General features: G+C 40.7%; 1 protein-coding gene across 1 annotated transcript; it reads left to right on the top strand.

The window, feature by feature from the left end:
- Positions 1–392: 392 nt before the first annotated feature.
- LOC308404205 (uncharacterized protein) lies at positions 393–5,383 on the top strand. The gene is made up of 4 exons (XM_080894118.1): positions 393–516; positions 674–1,312; positions 1,940–3,052; positions 3,158–5,383. Coding segments are annotated over exons 1-4 (3,405 nt in total). The 5' UTR covers positions 393–515; the 3' UTR covers positions 4,810–5,383.
- The last annotated feature ends 9,225 nt before the right edge of the window (positions 5,384–14,608 follow it).

The raw sequence follows: 14,608 nt of genomic DNA, 5'->3' as shown, positions 1-14,608 counted from the left end.
AGGGAGGAACGCTGGTTTGAGGGCGGAGTCAAGGAGGCCATTTACGTGGAAAGGGAAAGACCATCTCTGAATGGGGAGGGGCCTGAGGGTCCATCTGTCACCATCTTACAATGCTGTGATTGCAGCCATTCCCCAACTCTCTGTGAATGGGACTCATGGAGATTGAGCAGTGGGCATTGATCAGTGATTGTTGATCAATGGTCATGAGAATTTGCATAATTAAGATTAAGGGACTGACCTCCCAGCCCATTGTTCCTTCAGTGGGCTGGTTTCAGTCATTATGCAAATGTATGTTTATAAGATTGAAACCTGCAGTCAGCTGAGACTGAAGACATCACCTGGATGATGACGAAACTTTTCTCCCACAAAACTCTACGTCCAGATGAACAGAATCAACTTTTGGAGATTTCAGTCCATCCATTGTCTTTTCCCTTCTATCTATCTTTCTTTCTCTTTACATCACAGAGCATCAGCCTCCCCAGACAGGAAGCAGCCTTGAAGTACTGCCAAAAAAGAGTGAGTTACACTGAACTGTGTTAGTGAGAAGTTAAAATATATCTGAATTTAGAACTAAAACCTCTGGATTTAAACCTCACTGAAACAAAGGGAATCACTCTTCAGTATGCTGCATGTCTGTGTTTAGCTACCTTTTCTGCATTTGTGTTTCCCGCAGTGTCTGAGCTGAGGGTTGTTCTGCTGGGGAGCAACTGGACTGAGAAAAGTGAAGTGGGAAATCTGTTACTGGGAAATACTGTGTTCAGCAGTAAAACTAAAGGGTGTGTGAGAATTAGTGGTACACTAGAGGGCAAAAAAATTGCTGTCATCAACACCCCCTACCTGCCTCCTCTCGACACCTCCCACCATGATCTGACAGAGTTTATAAAAGACTTTGCAAAACACTCTGATCCTGGACCTCATGTCTTCCTGCTGCTTGTACAGCCTGAAAACTTTACAGAAGAACACAAACTGAGACTCTGCAGAGTCCTTCAAGGTTACAGTGATCGATCATTTGATCATTCACTGATACTGATCTCAGCACCCAGAGAGGAGAGCTCAGGTTCTGTTGAAGACTTCATGAAGAGTCCAGCATTAAATGAAATGATAAAAAAATGTAAATGCAGATACTTGAAGAGGAGCAACGTTGAACTTCCAGAGCTGTTAACACATTTGGGTGAAATTACAAAGGACAACAATGGAGAGCATGTCAGCTATGAAGCTTTTGAGGACACAGAACAGAATTTATCAGAAGATCAACAACCCCCCCCAAAAAAGGAGACGGAGACTCCTATCACTGACGCTGTTAAAGCTGCAGGTAAGATGAGAAACTCTTCTGACAAGGATGAAATACACAGAATATACAACATCTATGATTCAATAATCAGCATTACAATTTCTTATTTTCACACGATTGCCCAATAAATTAAAACTAATCAATCCTCAAGTTTCTGGAAAAACACCTTTGTCCAACAGTAAGTAAAATTTTCTCAGGGCTCATCCTGTTATCATTCTTTTGTCCTTTTTTGGTCTGAACATCCAACAGTTTTAATTATGCTAGGATAGGCTCCAGTGCCCCTGCGAGGCTGAAAAGGATAAGAAGAAGAAAATGGATGAATAATATATATTAGTAGGCTTGTGCAGAACTTCGGTGAGCTGAGGTTGTTTAAACTTAATAATTTAACATTAAACTTTGACATTAAACAAACAGTTGTGCAAATAGCTTAAATGTTTAACACATTCACACACAATGACGAACTGTGTTGGTGTTTGGATTTTAATCTTTAAGTGTGACTCACATCACATCACATTTGACCAAGTCAATCGATGAGTAATACTAAAGGTTCTCTGAGCATACCGAGGACTGAAGAGATCTCCTCGTACAAGCCAAGTGTTGTGATTTTAGATTAATTTGTGTTATTGTGTCCTGTCTGTTGTATCACAGTGTCTGCGTTCAGGATTGTGCTGCTGGGCAAAAGTGAAGATAAGAAGACAAAACTTGGTAACTTCATCATTGAGCACCAAGGATTTCACTGCCAAAGACAATCACCCATCAGGCACTGTGTGGCCTCCTGTGGAGAGTGGAGAGGAAAACTACTGACAGTAGTCAAAACTCCAGACATGTTCAGTCTGTCTGAGGAGGACATGAGAAGAGAAGTGAAGAGGAGTGTGAGTCTCTGTCATCCTGGACCAAATGTTCTGCTGCTGTTGGTGAAACCTTCTGAATTCACTGAGGAGAACAGAACAACTCTGAAGTTCATCCTGAGTCTGTTTGGTCACAATGCCTTTAAACACTCGATGGTCGTCATCACACATGAGAATGAAAGGTATTTCTCTGTGAATGAAGTCCTCAGAGAATGTGGAGGAAGGCACTACAACATGTTTGAAGATAACTATGAATCGTTAATGGAGAAGATTCAGGAAATGACAAATCAATACAATCACCTGATCAAACCCCCTTTAAACCTGGTTCTGTTTGGGAGGAGACGAGCAGAGAAGACTTTAGCAGCCAAGGCCATTTTAGGTCAGACTGAGCTTCATTCAGCCTCCAACTCATCAGAGTGTGTTAAACATCAGGGAGAGGTGTGTGGACGTTGGGTTTCCCTGGTGGAGCTGCCTGCCTTGTATGGAAAACCTCAGGAGGCAGTGATGGAGGAATCACTCAGGTGTATCTCCCTCTGTGATCCTGAGGGTGTCCATGCCTTCATCCTGGTCCTACCTGTGGCTCCCCTTACTGATGAAGACAAGGGAGAGTTAGAGACCATCCAGGACACATTCAGCTCTCGAGTCAATGACTTCACCATGATTCTGTTCACCGTGGACTCAGATCCCACAGCTACACCTGTTCTTAACTTCGTAAGCAAAGACCCAAATATCCAGGAGGTCTGTCAACGTTATGGACAAAGGCCTGTTATTGTTAACATCAAGGATAAAGAGCAGATCCACACGTTGTTGGACACTGTGGAGCAGATGAGATGTACAAACAAACCATGCTGCTACACAGCTGTAACATTTGCTCGAGCCCAGATTGATCTGATAACTAAAAATATGGTCACTCGTAAGTAATTGAATGTTTTTTTTTAATCATTAATCATGTTCTACATTATATTCTTACATCTACTTTATAAACTGTTCACATTTAAAGAAAATCATGTGTTTACAGGTGATGAAGAGAAGCAGAACACGGAGCCTCTCAGGATTGTGCTGATAGGAAAGACCGGCAATGGAAAGAGCTCATCAGGAAACACCATCCTAGGAAGGAGAGAGTTTAAAGCCATGCCAAGTCAAAAATCAGTCACCAAACAGTGTCAGAAAGAACAGGGTGAGGTGGACGGTCGTCCTGTTGTTGTGGTCGACACTCCTGGTCTGTTTGACTCAACTCTGTCACATGAAGAAGTTCAGGAGGAGATGGTGAAATGCATCAGTCTTCTGGCTCCAGGACCACATGTCTTCCTGCTGGTGTTAAATATTGGTCGTCTCACAGATGAGGAGAAGAAGACATTAAAACTCATAAAGGAAGGTTTTGGGCCGAATTCAGAAAAGTTCACCATCATTCTTTTTACTGAAGGAGATAAACTAAAAAATGATGAAATATCCATTAAAGATTATATTGAAAGGGAATGTGATGATTCCTTTAAGAAGCTGATTGCTGACTGTGGAGGAAGATACCATGTGTTTGAAAACTCTGAGACACAAAACCGCCAACAAGTCAGTGAGCTGATGACAAAGATTGACACCATGATGAAGGAAAATGGAGGAAACTGCTTCACCAATGAGATGCTGGAAGAAGCTGAAGCAGCAATAAAGAAGGAAATGAAGAGAATCCTGAAGGAGAAGGAAGAAGAGATGAAGAGAGAGAGAGAGGAGCTAGAAAGAAAACATGAGGAAGAAAAGGAAGCCATCAAAAAAAGAATGGAAGAAGAAAAAGAAAAAATACAGCAGGAAAGAGACCAGAAACTCAAGGAGATGGAGGAAAATATAAAGAAGGAGCGTGAGGAGAGAAAGAAAGAACAGGAAGTGAGAGAAGAAGAGAACAGGAAATGGGAAGAGGAGGAAGAAAAACGTAGGCAGGATTTTAAAATGCAGCTTGAAATGTTGGACAAACAAATTCAGTCAGAAAAAGAGGAAAAGAAAAGTGTGAACCAAAAGCTGGAAGAGAACAGAGAAGAGATGAAGAGAAAACAGGAAGCCTGGGAGAAAGAACGAAGAGAAGAACGAGAGAAACGAAGACAAGAAGATGAACAGAGACGACAGGAGGAGGAAAAACGACTGAAAGAAGAGAAAGAAAAAATACAGCAGGAAATAGAAAAACATGAAAAGAAAAGAAAAGAAGAAGACAAAATGAGGAGAGAAGAGGAGAAGAAAGAACGAAATCAGCTGGAGGAAAACTATAAAATACATGTGGAAAATCTGAAGAAGATATATGAAGATGAGGCCAGAAAGAGAGCTGAAGAGTTCAATGATTTCAAAGAGAAACACAACAAAGAGTTTGCAGCTCAGAAGGAGGAGCACGAGAAGAAGATTAAAGACAAAGATGAGAAGTATGACCTGTTAAAGGCTCTGGCTGAGCACACTGAAAAACAAAAGAGAGAAAAGCATCAAGCAGAAATCAAAGATGTGATAAAATGTCTTTCCAAGAAGAGGGGAAACGTGAAAAAAATCAAAGAGTTGCTGATAAAACATGAGGATCAAATGAAGATTGTAAAACACCAGGATGAAAAAGAAAACCTGCAGAAAATCCATGAAACAGAAATAAGTGAACTAATACAAAAACTTCTGGTTGAAGCTGAAACATCTTCCTGCAGCATTTTATAAGGGGATTTTTTTGTGTTTTTGTGACAGAGCTCCATGAATAAAAGATTTTCTGTACATTTAGTTAAATGTTGAGATGAGAATGCCAGTGTGTGTGCTGATGCTTATAGATCTGAATGTACTTAATCGAGCGCAACAGAATCCAGATTAAACTGCTTGTGATTTTCTAACTGATCAGATACAAATTCATAGATTTTATGGTCAATTTGTGACCATTTTACAGATCACAGACAGAATTCTTAATTGATCTTATAAATTCTTACTTTCAGGATTGCGTTCCATTTTGTTTCTTTTGTGAGTCATTGACATGTGTGGTATGAATTGCTGCCATGTAACTCTTCAGGTTATAGAAAATTTTGAAGCAGTTTAATTTTTTGGTATATTTTATGTTGATTATTTTCATGTAGTACCATATTAAACAATAGAAGAAGCTTCAGCTGGTTATTAGATTTTTGGACATTTGTTGTAATTTTATAAATATTCAATAGTAAATAAATATGAATATCCTTTATGCTGTTCTTCTTGATGATTAAAAAAACTGTGGAAATTTATTTTTCCATGTGTTCCTGTTGTTCTATCTAGGCAATTGAAAATGATCATCCTTTCTATCCCTTATCTTTATAAAAGAAGTATTTGTCAGCCAAGAGAGGACGAGCATGATGCTGGAGGAATAAAGTCTCAACAAATAAAATGAGCTTTAAAGGCTGATAAACACTGAGTGTAATGACATAGTTATCTACCAGTTTGAGGTTGTCACAGCAGAGCATTTGTCTCTACACATGCAATGAAATGAAATGACCAAAAGCAACCAAAGATGTCCACTGTTTCAAATATGATTTAATATTTCTTTCAGGTAAACAAACTCAGAGTTGACAAACTCCAAAATGATTCAATCAATAAGACAGCAGGTGAAAAATCTTTGGCTCTGTCTCTCTACTGCCAGATTCTGTCTGCTGATGTCACTGATTAAATAACAGCCTAAACATTGGCATCACAGCTCCTACTAGTGGTGGGAGGTTCATGATTTCAAAAGTGCTTGTTCATATTGAATAAAACTCAAATGTGTGGAATGAGCCTTGAATTTATTGAGTGAACCTTGAATATATTGAATTAAACTCTGAATGTGAAAAGTACCACAAATACATTGAATGAATATCTGAATATACAGAAAAATCTCCTTGTATATTAACGCTTAAACACAATCAGAGTGAGAAAGCTGGTTTAAAAAATATGTTTGGAAGGGAATTCTGTTTGAAGCTTACTGAGCTGTTGGAGAGCTTTTCCACAGAAAATGAAACAACTGAGAGTTACATAGAAGACTGATGACTTTGTGAAGAAACTGCTACACGACTGTGGAAAGAGATATCAGGTCTTTAATGGCAACAATCAGACAGATCGAGGTCAGAGAGCTGCTGACAAAGGCTGATAGCATAGTGAAGGAGAATGGAGGCAGATGCTTCAACAGGGAGATGTGCCAAGAGGCCGAGGCAGCGATACAGAAGGTGTCAATGAGCGGCTGTGTGCAGGCTGTGGGTCAGGCCTGACGTAGATGGCACTGTTTATGTTCCTATTTTCCTATTTTAGTAAGAAGACCGAAATGCCATGTTGCAATACTATACTGCTATGGTGGCCAACGTTTCAAATGCAGGTTTGACAAGTTTGTGAGTGTACACTTTATCCAATACTGTAGTCAAGAAGCACTAACTGGGCGATCGTGGCTCAAGAGTTGGGCGTTCGCCTTGTAATCGGAAGGTTGCCGGTTCGAGCCCCGGCTTGGACAGTCTCGGTCGTTGTGTCCTTGAGCAAGACACTTCACCTGTTGCCTACTGGTGGTGGTCAGAGGGCCCGGTGGCGCCAGTGTCCGGCAGCCTCGCCTCTGTCAGTGCGCCCCAGGGCGGCTGTGGCTACAATGTAGCTGCCATCACCAGTGTGTGAATGACTGGATGTGTAAAGCACTTTGGGGTCCTTAGGGACTAGTAAAGCGCTATACAAATACAGGCCATTTACCACTCAGTTTAGAGAAAGTGTGTGAATGTGGCATGTTGTATAGAGCACTGTGAGTAATCCGGGAGAGTAGAAAAGTGCTATGTAAGAATCAGTCTGTTCACTCTCTCAATAGTTTTGTCATGTTGCTTTTGCACATGTTGTTATTACATGGCTTGATTAGGGTACACATTAGGCTGACGTCTGGGGCCAGAGCTGAAACTGTTCTGGGCCAGCAGTGTGTCTGCAACTGGCCCAGACGTCAGCCTAATGGGCCACCTCTGGCAAACCTGATCTGAGCCACCAAAGGGCCGTCATTCTTTCCGGTATGTGGGCCATGTGTAAGCACATTGTGTGGGCCAGATCGGGGCCATACCAGTTTTGCTATGTGGGTATTTGTTCCGTACACTTCTTTTGTAAGTTATATTAAAGTTAGAAAAAGTTAACAAATTACACTTGGCTCCATAATTATAAAGTCACATACACATGCAAATGCAAATTTTGTGTTTTTATTTAGTATTTCTTGTAGGTTAATAAAGCAGAAGAGTTTGTATCCCATTTATATTGCTAAAAAAAATATAGAACATCAATTGTTCGTTCTAAGATAATGAATATTAAATAAATATGTAATAAGGTAAGATTAATTACCTCCATAATACTACCTGTGTCATGAAAAGTACAGAATAATTAAGTAATCTGTACGATGGATGAATATGCAGTATTATATACTGTAACATTCTGACATTGATTTAACACACTAACACAGACCCATTTAGCTGCATTATGATGGACTTATGTAATACCACCTATCAAAGAAAATGAGAAAAACACATGAAGGTTGTGTGCACAATGCTGAGAAAAGACAAGTAGACCTCTGTTATCAAATCCGATTCTTTTATTCTTTTACTGGACAGAGAAAACACGACTCAGTGTGGTCAATTATTTATAATTATTTTATTCAATCATTACTTTCTGGAAAGGGATGTGCAGGAGGCTAAACCCTCTGCAGATCTGAAGCATTAAGCCGGGTGTGGATGATATATTCTTTTAATGTCACACATAGTTTCGAACAAAACAACTTCTTCTGGCCTGACTTGACGTGTGTGTGTTACTTAGTTCCACTTTTCTCTCTACATGTGTCATGTCCTCTGCACAGTTTCCTGTTTTTGCACAGTATTTCAGTCTTGCTCATCACTTGTGATCTTTCACACACTTTTTAACTGAAAAGTAGCGTCTTTAATCTGCTGACCTACATAAATGAATATAAACAGAAAATAAGCACTAAGAATATATATTTATTCTGTAACACTGTGTGGACATATGACCAAAAACCTGAAACCATGGTACCTGCTCTGCTAACTGAAGACAAAATCTTTTTTTACTTTTCTTTTTAATAAATAAAAATAAATAAAGAAAACACAATATATGGGAACACAATATGTGACCCTGAAAGACTAAACATCATTTTTAGGGATTTCTATGAAACTTCATATTCACCACAAATAAACCCGTCTAAAAGTGAAATTGATCAGTTTCTTGACAATGTAACTCTTCCAAAATTACTAGACAGTCAAGCAATGGCACTGGATTCACCACTGATGCCAGGTGAACTCCAGGAAGCCCTGATAAGTATGCCCAATAATAAGGCTCCAGGTCCAGACGGCTTTCTGCAGAATTCTACAAAGAATTTTGGACAACTCTGGCATGAGTATTTCACAGAATGTTGAAGGAAATCGAGGAAAATGGCAGACTACCATCAAATATGAATTCTGCCAACATTAGTCTCCTGCTAAAACCAGGCAAAGACCCTTTATTTCCCTCAAGCTATCGTCCAATATCCCTTATAAATGTAGACCTTAAAACAATCTGCCAAACTCTCTCAAAGAGACTGGAGAAAATAACCCCCCTCTTAATTAATCCTGACCAAACTTGTTTTATAAAAGGTCGGCACTCATCAACAAATACAGTTATATTTTTGGTCTTGGTTATATCTTTAACTGTTGATTCAGGATTTTCCCATTACACCTTACATCTTCCATGGCATTCCTTAAAAATACCACTTGGTGGCCCCTGGGAGGCAAATCTGTAGAATAAATCCTGCAGTTGAATCGTAAACAAGTTCATGATCTGTGCCTCTTTATTTCAATACACAGCCGCGGGATCTAGGCTCGCACCCCTCCCAGGTACCTGTCACACCAGGGGGGCAACATACACAATTCCCCAACAGCTCGTATCAGAACAAATGACCAAACATCCTCCAGCTTCTGTCTCCTGAGGGGCACCAGGCAGGGATGCCCACTCTCCCCTTCACTGTTTGCAATTTTTATCGAACCACTAGCAGCAGTAATTAGACAGGCTACAACAATTAAGGGCATAAAATGCAAGAACGTGGAACATAAAATCAGCCTTTATGCAGATGCTGTGTTACTTTTTCTCCAAAACTCACAAACCAATATCTCTGGGGTAATTGCATTGATAAATTCGTTTTCAAGAGTTTCAGATTACTCAATTAACTGGTCAAAATCTACAGTCCTTCCGATTAATTGCTCCTTCCATAATTCTTCTTCTACACCACTACAATCTGGAAATATTAAATATTTAGGTATTAATGTTTCTCCCAAGCTTGCAGATTTAACTAAATGACACCACATCCCACTTCTAAAGAAAGTGGAAGGCGATCTGGCTAGATGTAAATCTCTACCAATATCACTCATGGGAAGGGTCGCCGCTATAAAAATGATGACGGTACAGAGTATGTTTGGGGAGTATGATTGTGTGTCAGTGTCCCTTTGTGTCTCCAGGTTTGGTGAGTTGCGAGTATTTGTATATGTATGTATGAAAGTGGGAATGCCTGGGGCTCAGTCCACTTGGTCTACTCTGGCACAGCTGGCAGAGCCTTCGGGCACGTCACTACGGGGCCCTCAGGCTTCTGCTCCATGGCTGCTGGGTGACCCCTCATCTGGAGCCCTCCTCAGCTCTTCCCAGGAGGGTGGCAAGGTTGCTCCTCCGATGGTCTTTCTTGGGCTCTCGTGCTCTAGGGGCCTCTGGATGTCTGGGGCCTGGATCTCCTCCATGCCTGCTTCATGTCTGTGGGACGGGGCTATGGCTCCCCACAACCTCTAGCAGACCATTACATGAAGGAACCTTTTGAATACAAGTGCGCTGATCCACACAGGTGTGAACACGGGTGTTCACAGACACAAACTACACCTTTCTTGGCTGCTACCTGAAAGCACATTGTGCGCTGTTGGTCTTGTGTGCTGCACAATAACATTCAGAATTTAGTATTTACTGTTATTTACACTTAGCTAGATTATTGTGATGGTGTTGTTTATTATGTTGCTCTCTTTGTTGCTTGTTTTTTTTCTCTTTTTCTTCTCTCAGCAGGTGATCCAGGAGATTGTTTTTTTTGTTTTGTTTTTTAAGTGCCCTTTCTCACTGTCCCTCTTCCCCTCTGTTTTTATTTCCCTCCCTCTCTTTCTTTCTCCCTTTCCTATCCCCCAGCCATGTATCTGTAACAACTGAAAATAAAATAAATAAATAATATTAACAAAGGTCAATCAAATGGACCAATATAGCAAGGCCTTGATGATCCACTTGATAAGTAAATCCGTTGGGCATCTTTCTTGGCCTTAAGACAATAGTTCTCATGGCTAAAGAACCAAAAGGGACAGGCAGCAAAAAAAAGAAAAAAAGAAAAAAAGACTCAAAATATGTAACATTTGACGTCTGATGTTTGATTCAAGATCAATACATTGATCTGAAATTCAATATGTATTTTAAAACTATGTCTCTTACAGCTTTTTTTGTGGTGACAACATATGAACAGAAGCTTTGCAGCCATGTGACCGTTTACCACGTCGTTTTAACTTGTTGGCTTTTTTAGACATGTAATAATCCTGAAACAAAGTGAAACACCTACAAAATATTATGTAGATGAGATAAACTATGGCAACTTTGAGTAAAAAACAAGGATATATTCTCTCTCAGAGGAAATAAAAAAAATTCATGGCAAGCATTTTGCTCATTATGTGAGTTGACAATGGATGTTATCTTGTGCCCTCCAACAGTGTTTACTGATGTTGTGAAGTGTAACCCTGGATTTCTCACTGACTTCAAACAACATGATTTATATCGTTATGTTAACAACAACTCCTGAATTTATACTGGAAAAGATCTGAAGACCTACAAAGGTTTGGATGCCTATAAATTTTTGTGTCAACATGGGTAACAAACCACAGTCACTGCTCAGGTACTTACCTGATTTTTGTTACATTTTGATATTGACACATCTCTGTGCGTCATCCCTTACATTATCAACAAGTTAACGTAGCTCATTTGTGATTAATGACAGTGATACCTAGGTGAGTTGTTGAGGATATCTGTAATTTTCCATCAGCAAGCGCTGCTTTTTTTGCCTCTGTTAGCTGCTGTTAGCTCCTGGTCCTGCTATTCGCTGTCATGGTCTGGGTGGGTACCTGCAGGTCTCCAACAGCGGCCCCTCCTCCTTTAGGCGGAGTTCGGTTGCTCCTCCCTGGCTGACCACCTGTGAGCAATTATTCCAGCAGTATATCAGACCTGCGCTCTCAACCGTTCATCGCCTGAGTATCTGCTATCCCCATGTTAGTCAAGTGGAGCATCATAACGCTGTCCAGAATCCGTGTGATGACTTACTTGTTCTCCTTGTTCTCAGAGGTAGCACCTGGAGTGGAGGTCTTGTCTCCCTCACTCCCGCCTTCCTGGACCTGGGCCGCTTGCTGCTAATACGACGTGGCCTGCCGGCCCACCACTCACTTGCCTGCCTCCCCACGTCTCGACCGCTTCCCGGCCTTCCGTCCCACCTGTCCCCTCTACCTGGAACCAATGCCCCGGCCCCTGCCTAGTCCTGTTTCCGCCTCCCCGCTGCCTCTGCTGTTCAGCCGTCTCCTAGAGGTGTCTAGGTCACCCTCCGTTATCTTAGATTATCCTACGCGCCACTAGTGTGGTGGCGTCGTTTTGTTTTTTGCTTGTGTTTGCCTGTGGGCGGAAATAAATCCTTTGTTCCTTATCGTCTCGCTTCCGGGTTGGTTTCTGCACCTGTGTCCATCTCTGTTCCCTCGTGCCGCTGGGCCGTGACATTCGCAGCTGTTACTGAAACTTTTTTTGAAGTGGATCTAAGGTTGGCAGACTTGAACTTAGCAAATAAACTGTTGATACAGAGGAAAAGAAGTTTAAAAGTTTGGGATGCTAGCATCTAATCTTACCTGGCAAAATGTTTTCTTTTTTTGTTGTTGTTTAGCCGTCTCTTCTCAGCATGTCTGATTTGCTGATCATAACCATTTGCAATAATATCAAGATTAAATTAAATATGTTCATGTAGGATTTATTATGTTAGAACCTTAACTTCAGTTCAGAAGTGAGGCTTAAGGTGAGGAGGAAGAGGATGAGATGAAGATGAGAAGGTGAGAGTAGTTGATGCTTCTCTGTCAACTAGATGAAGAAGATGAGAAAGAAAAAAGTAGAACGCGATAATGAAAAAAAAATGTAAAAAATGATTGGTTTTAAAATTTTAAGTAACTTATAATTGTTATACTATTTATCTGATCCCCGTTAATCTGTTACTTGGGTTCTTTTCGTATTCTTTTGAAACAACAGGAAAGTGATTAAAAAAATATTATTTCCATCATGGATGATTGCTGCACCCAACCACACAGCAGAATGTAAGCATTGTGAGGAAAAAAAAAGTAGTGATAATTTCTATGTAAAGTATGTATGTCTAAGGAGCTTGGAAACAAGGCGACTGGACTTCTTTTCTTTCTTGAAGATGTTTCACTTCTCATTTGAGAGTTTTCTTCAGTTCTAAAACCAAATGGTGAAGAATTCCATGTATTTAAATCCCACTGGGAATTGTCCCTTAAGAAGGTCATAGACCCACTATTGTGCCTCATCACATGAGCCAAGGTGTGAAGAAAGGTGTGGGTCATTATCAGCAGAGGTTTTGGGTGAAACCATTGTGAGACCTTCCCTCACCCCATCATATGACCTATTGAGGTCACTTGACGCAAGATGTGAGTGGGGGTTTAGGGGTCTGGTAAGGATCTCAAAACTGGATTGTAGGTGGCAGATAGTTGGTATTGTAAGCCACCCCCTCTGTTCAAGGATGGTCGTTCACAGTGCACATAGGTGGAGCATTTTTGACCAAGAAGATGGGTGGTGTTAAAGAGGAGGCCTTCTAGTATTTCCACTGTGCCATGTCCACTCTGAATGACCATTGAGTGATTCTTTGAACTAGAGATTTAAACAATTAATTAATTAGCAAAGGACTACACTTCTCAGAAGTTGGACAATATTCTTTTTTTTTCTATTTTAGGCAAAATTTTATTGAGAAGGTGTGTACATGCAGACAACTTGAAGTATATGATTTTGTATCTCATATGTGATGATCTTGTGATGATTTAAGGGCCACAGGCTAAACTGTTCATGTTGTCATAATAAAAGAAAGGTCATCTAAGTTTTACACCTTCCACATACCTGAGGGAAGTGACTGTGTCCATGCTGTGGGGTTATTTTGTCCAATCAGGTTCTTTACCCTCTCCTGACACACCTTCTTTCTTTTACATGCATGAACTCTGTTCTCAGTGAGTCAGTGATCCCTGCGAAGTTTGAACTTTCCTTCTGAGTGTGGAGGTAAATAATAAACTGGCAAGGTAATAACAGTGGATTGCATTTATATGGCGCTTTTCAAGGAACCCAAAGCGCTTTACAATTCCACTATTCATTCTCACACTGGTGGAGGCAGCTATTGTAGCGACAGTCATGATCCCTGGGACAGAAGCGAGGCTGCCATATCGCACCATCGGCCCCTCTGGCCAACACCAGTAGGCGGTAGGGTAAAGTGTCTTGCCCAAGGACACAACGACCAGGACAGAGAGCCCGGGGATCGAACCGGCAACCTTCCGGTTACAGATGCGCTTCCCAACCCCCTGAGGCACGGTCGCCCAATGTCAGGTAGGCAGACTCAACCGAAAATGCATTGAAAGAAAAATGACTTTGTCAGAATGACACGACAGTCATGATCCCTTCTTTAATGTTAAGTTTTTGATGATTTTGTTTGCTTACATAATTCTGTGCTTGTGCTATCAGCGGTGTTTCAAATATTTTCATAATATATAACAGAAAATATTGCTCAGTTGTAAGGACAAAACCACAAAGTCTAACACAAAAGAAACGGATTTGTAGGTTTATAAGGGAAAGTTTTATTGTGATTATTGTGCTACATATTTAAACTATGATTATGTTATATTATTCTGAAAGCTTCAACCCTTCAATCCTCTAGTGCAGGGGTGTCAAACTCAAATACACTGTGGGCCAAAATTCAAAACTGGAACAAAGGTGCGGGCTAACGTTAATATTTATTGAAATATATTTATTCCTCCAGATATAAGAATGAATCTTTTCTTATGGACTCAAACACGTTTTGCTGAAAAACTGAATATGGAACAAGCAAAGCTTAATACTAAACAATATATATATTAGCTGTATAATACCAGTAGGCCAGCTCTGATAGTAATTTGGTATGGCTTTGCGGGCCAAATTAAATTAGGCTGCAGGCCAAATTTGGCCCGCGGGCCAGAGTTTGACACCTATGCTCTAGTGCATGGGGTCAAACTCCAGTCCTCGATGGGCGGTGTCCTAAACTTTTCCATGTGTCCCTGCTGCAGCACACCTGAATAACATCAGTAGGTCATTAGCAAGACTCTATAGAACTTGACTGCATGCTGAGGTGGCAATTCAACCATTTGATTCATGTTACAGCAGCTCGTGAGTGAATGAACATGGT

The sequence above is a fragment of the Rhamphochromis sp. 'chilingali' genome (assembly GCF_963969265.1).
Source record: "Rhamphochromis sp. 'chilingali' genome assembly, chromosome: 10".
Lineage (NCBI taxonomy): Eukaryota > Metazoa > Chordata > Actinopteri > Cichliformes > Cichlidae > Rhamphochromis > Rhamphochromis sp. 'chilingali'.
Note: the sequence above shows the minus strand (reverse complement) of the source record. Positions and strands in the feature narration are given on the sequence as shown.

Bases quoted from the DNA above. Each gene is read 5' to 3' on its own strand.
- LOC308404205 (XM_080894118.1), top strand. The intron at 1,313-1,939 runs GTAAGATGAGAA...GTTGTATCACAG, and splicing joins TGACGCTGTTAAAGCTGCAG to TGTCTGCGTTCAGGATTGTG. The intron at 3,053-3,157 runs GTAAGTAATTGA...ATGTGTTTACAG, and splicing joins AACTAAAAATATGGTCACTC to GTGATGAAGAGAAGCAGAAC.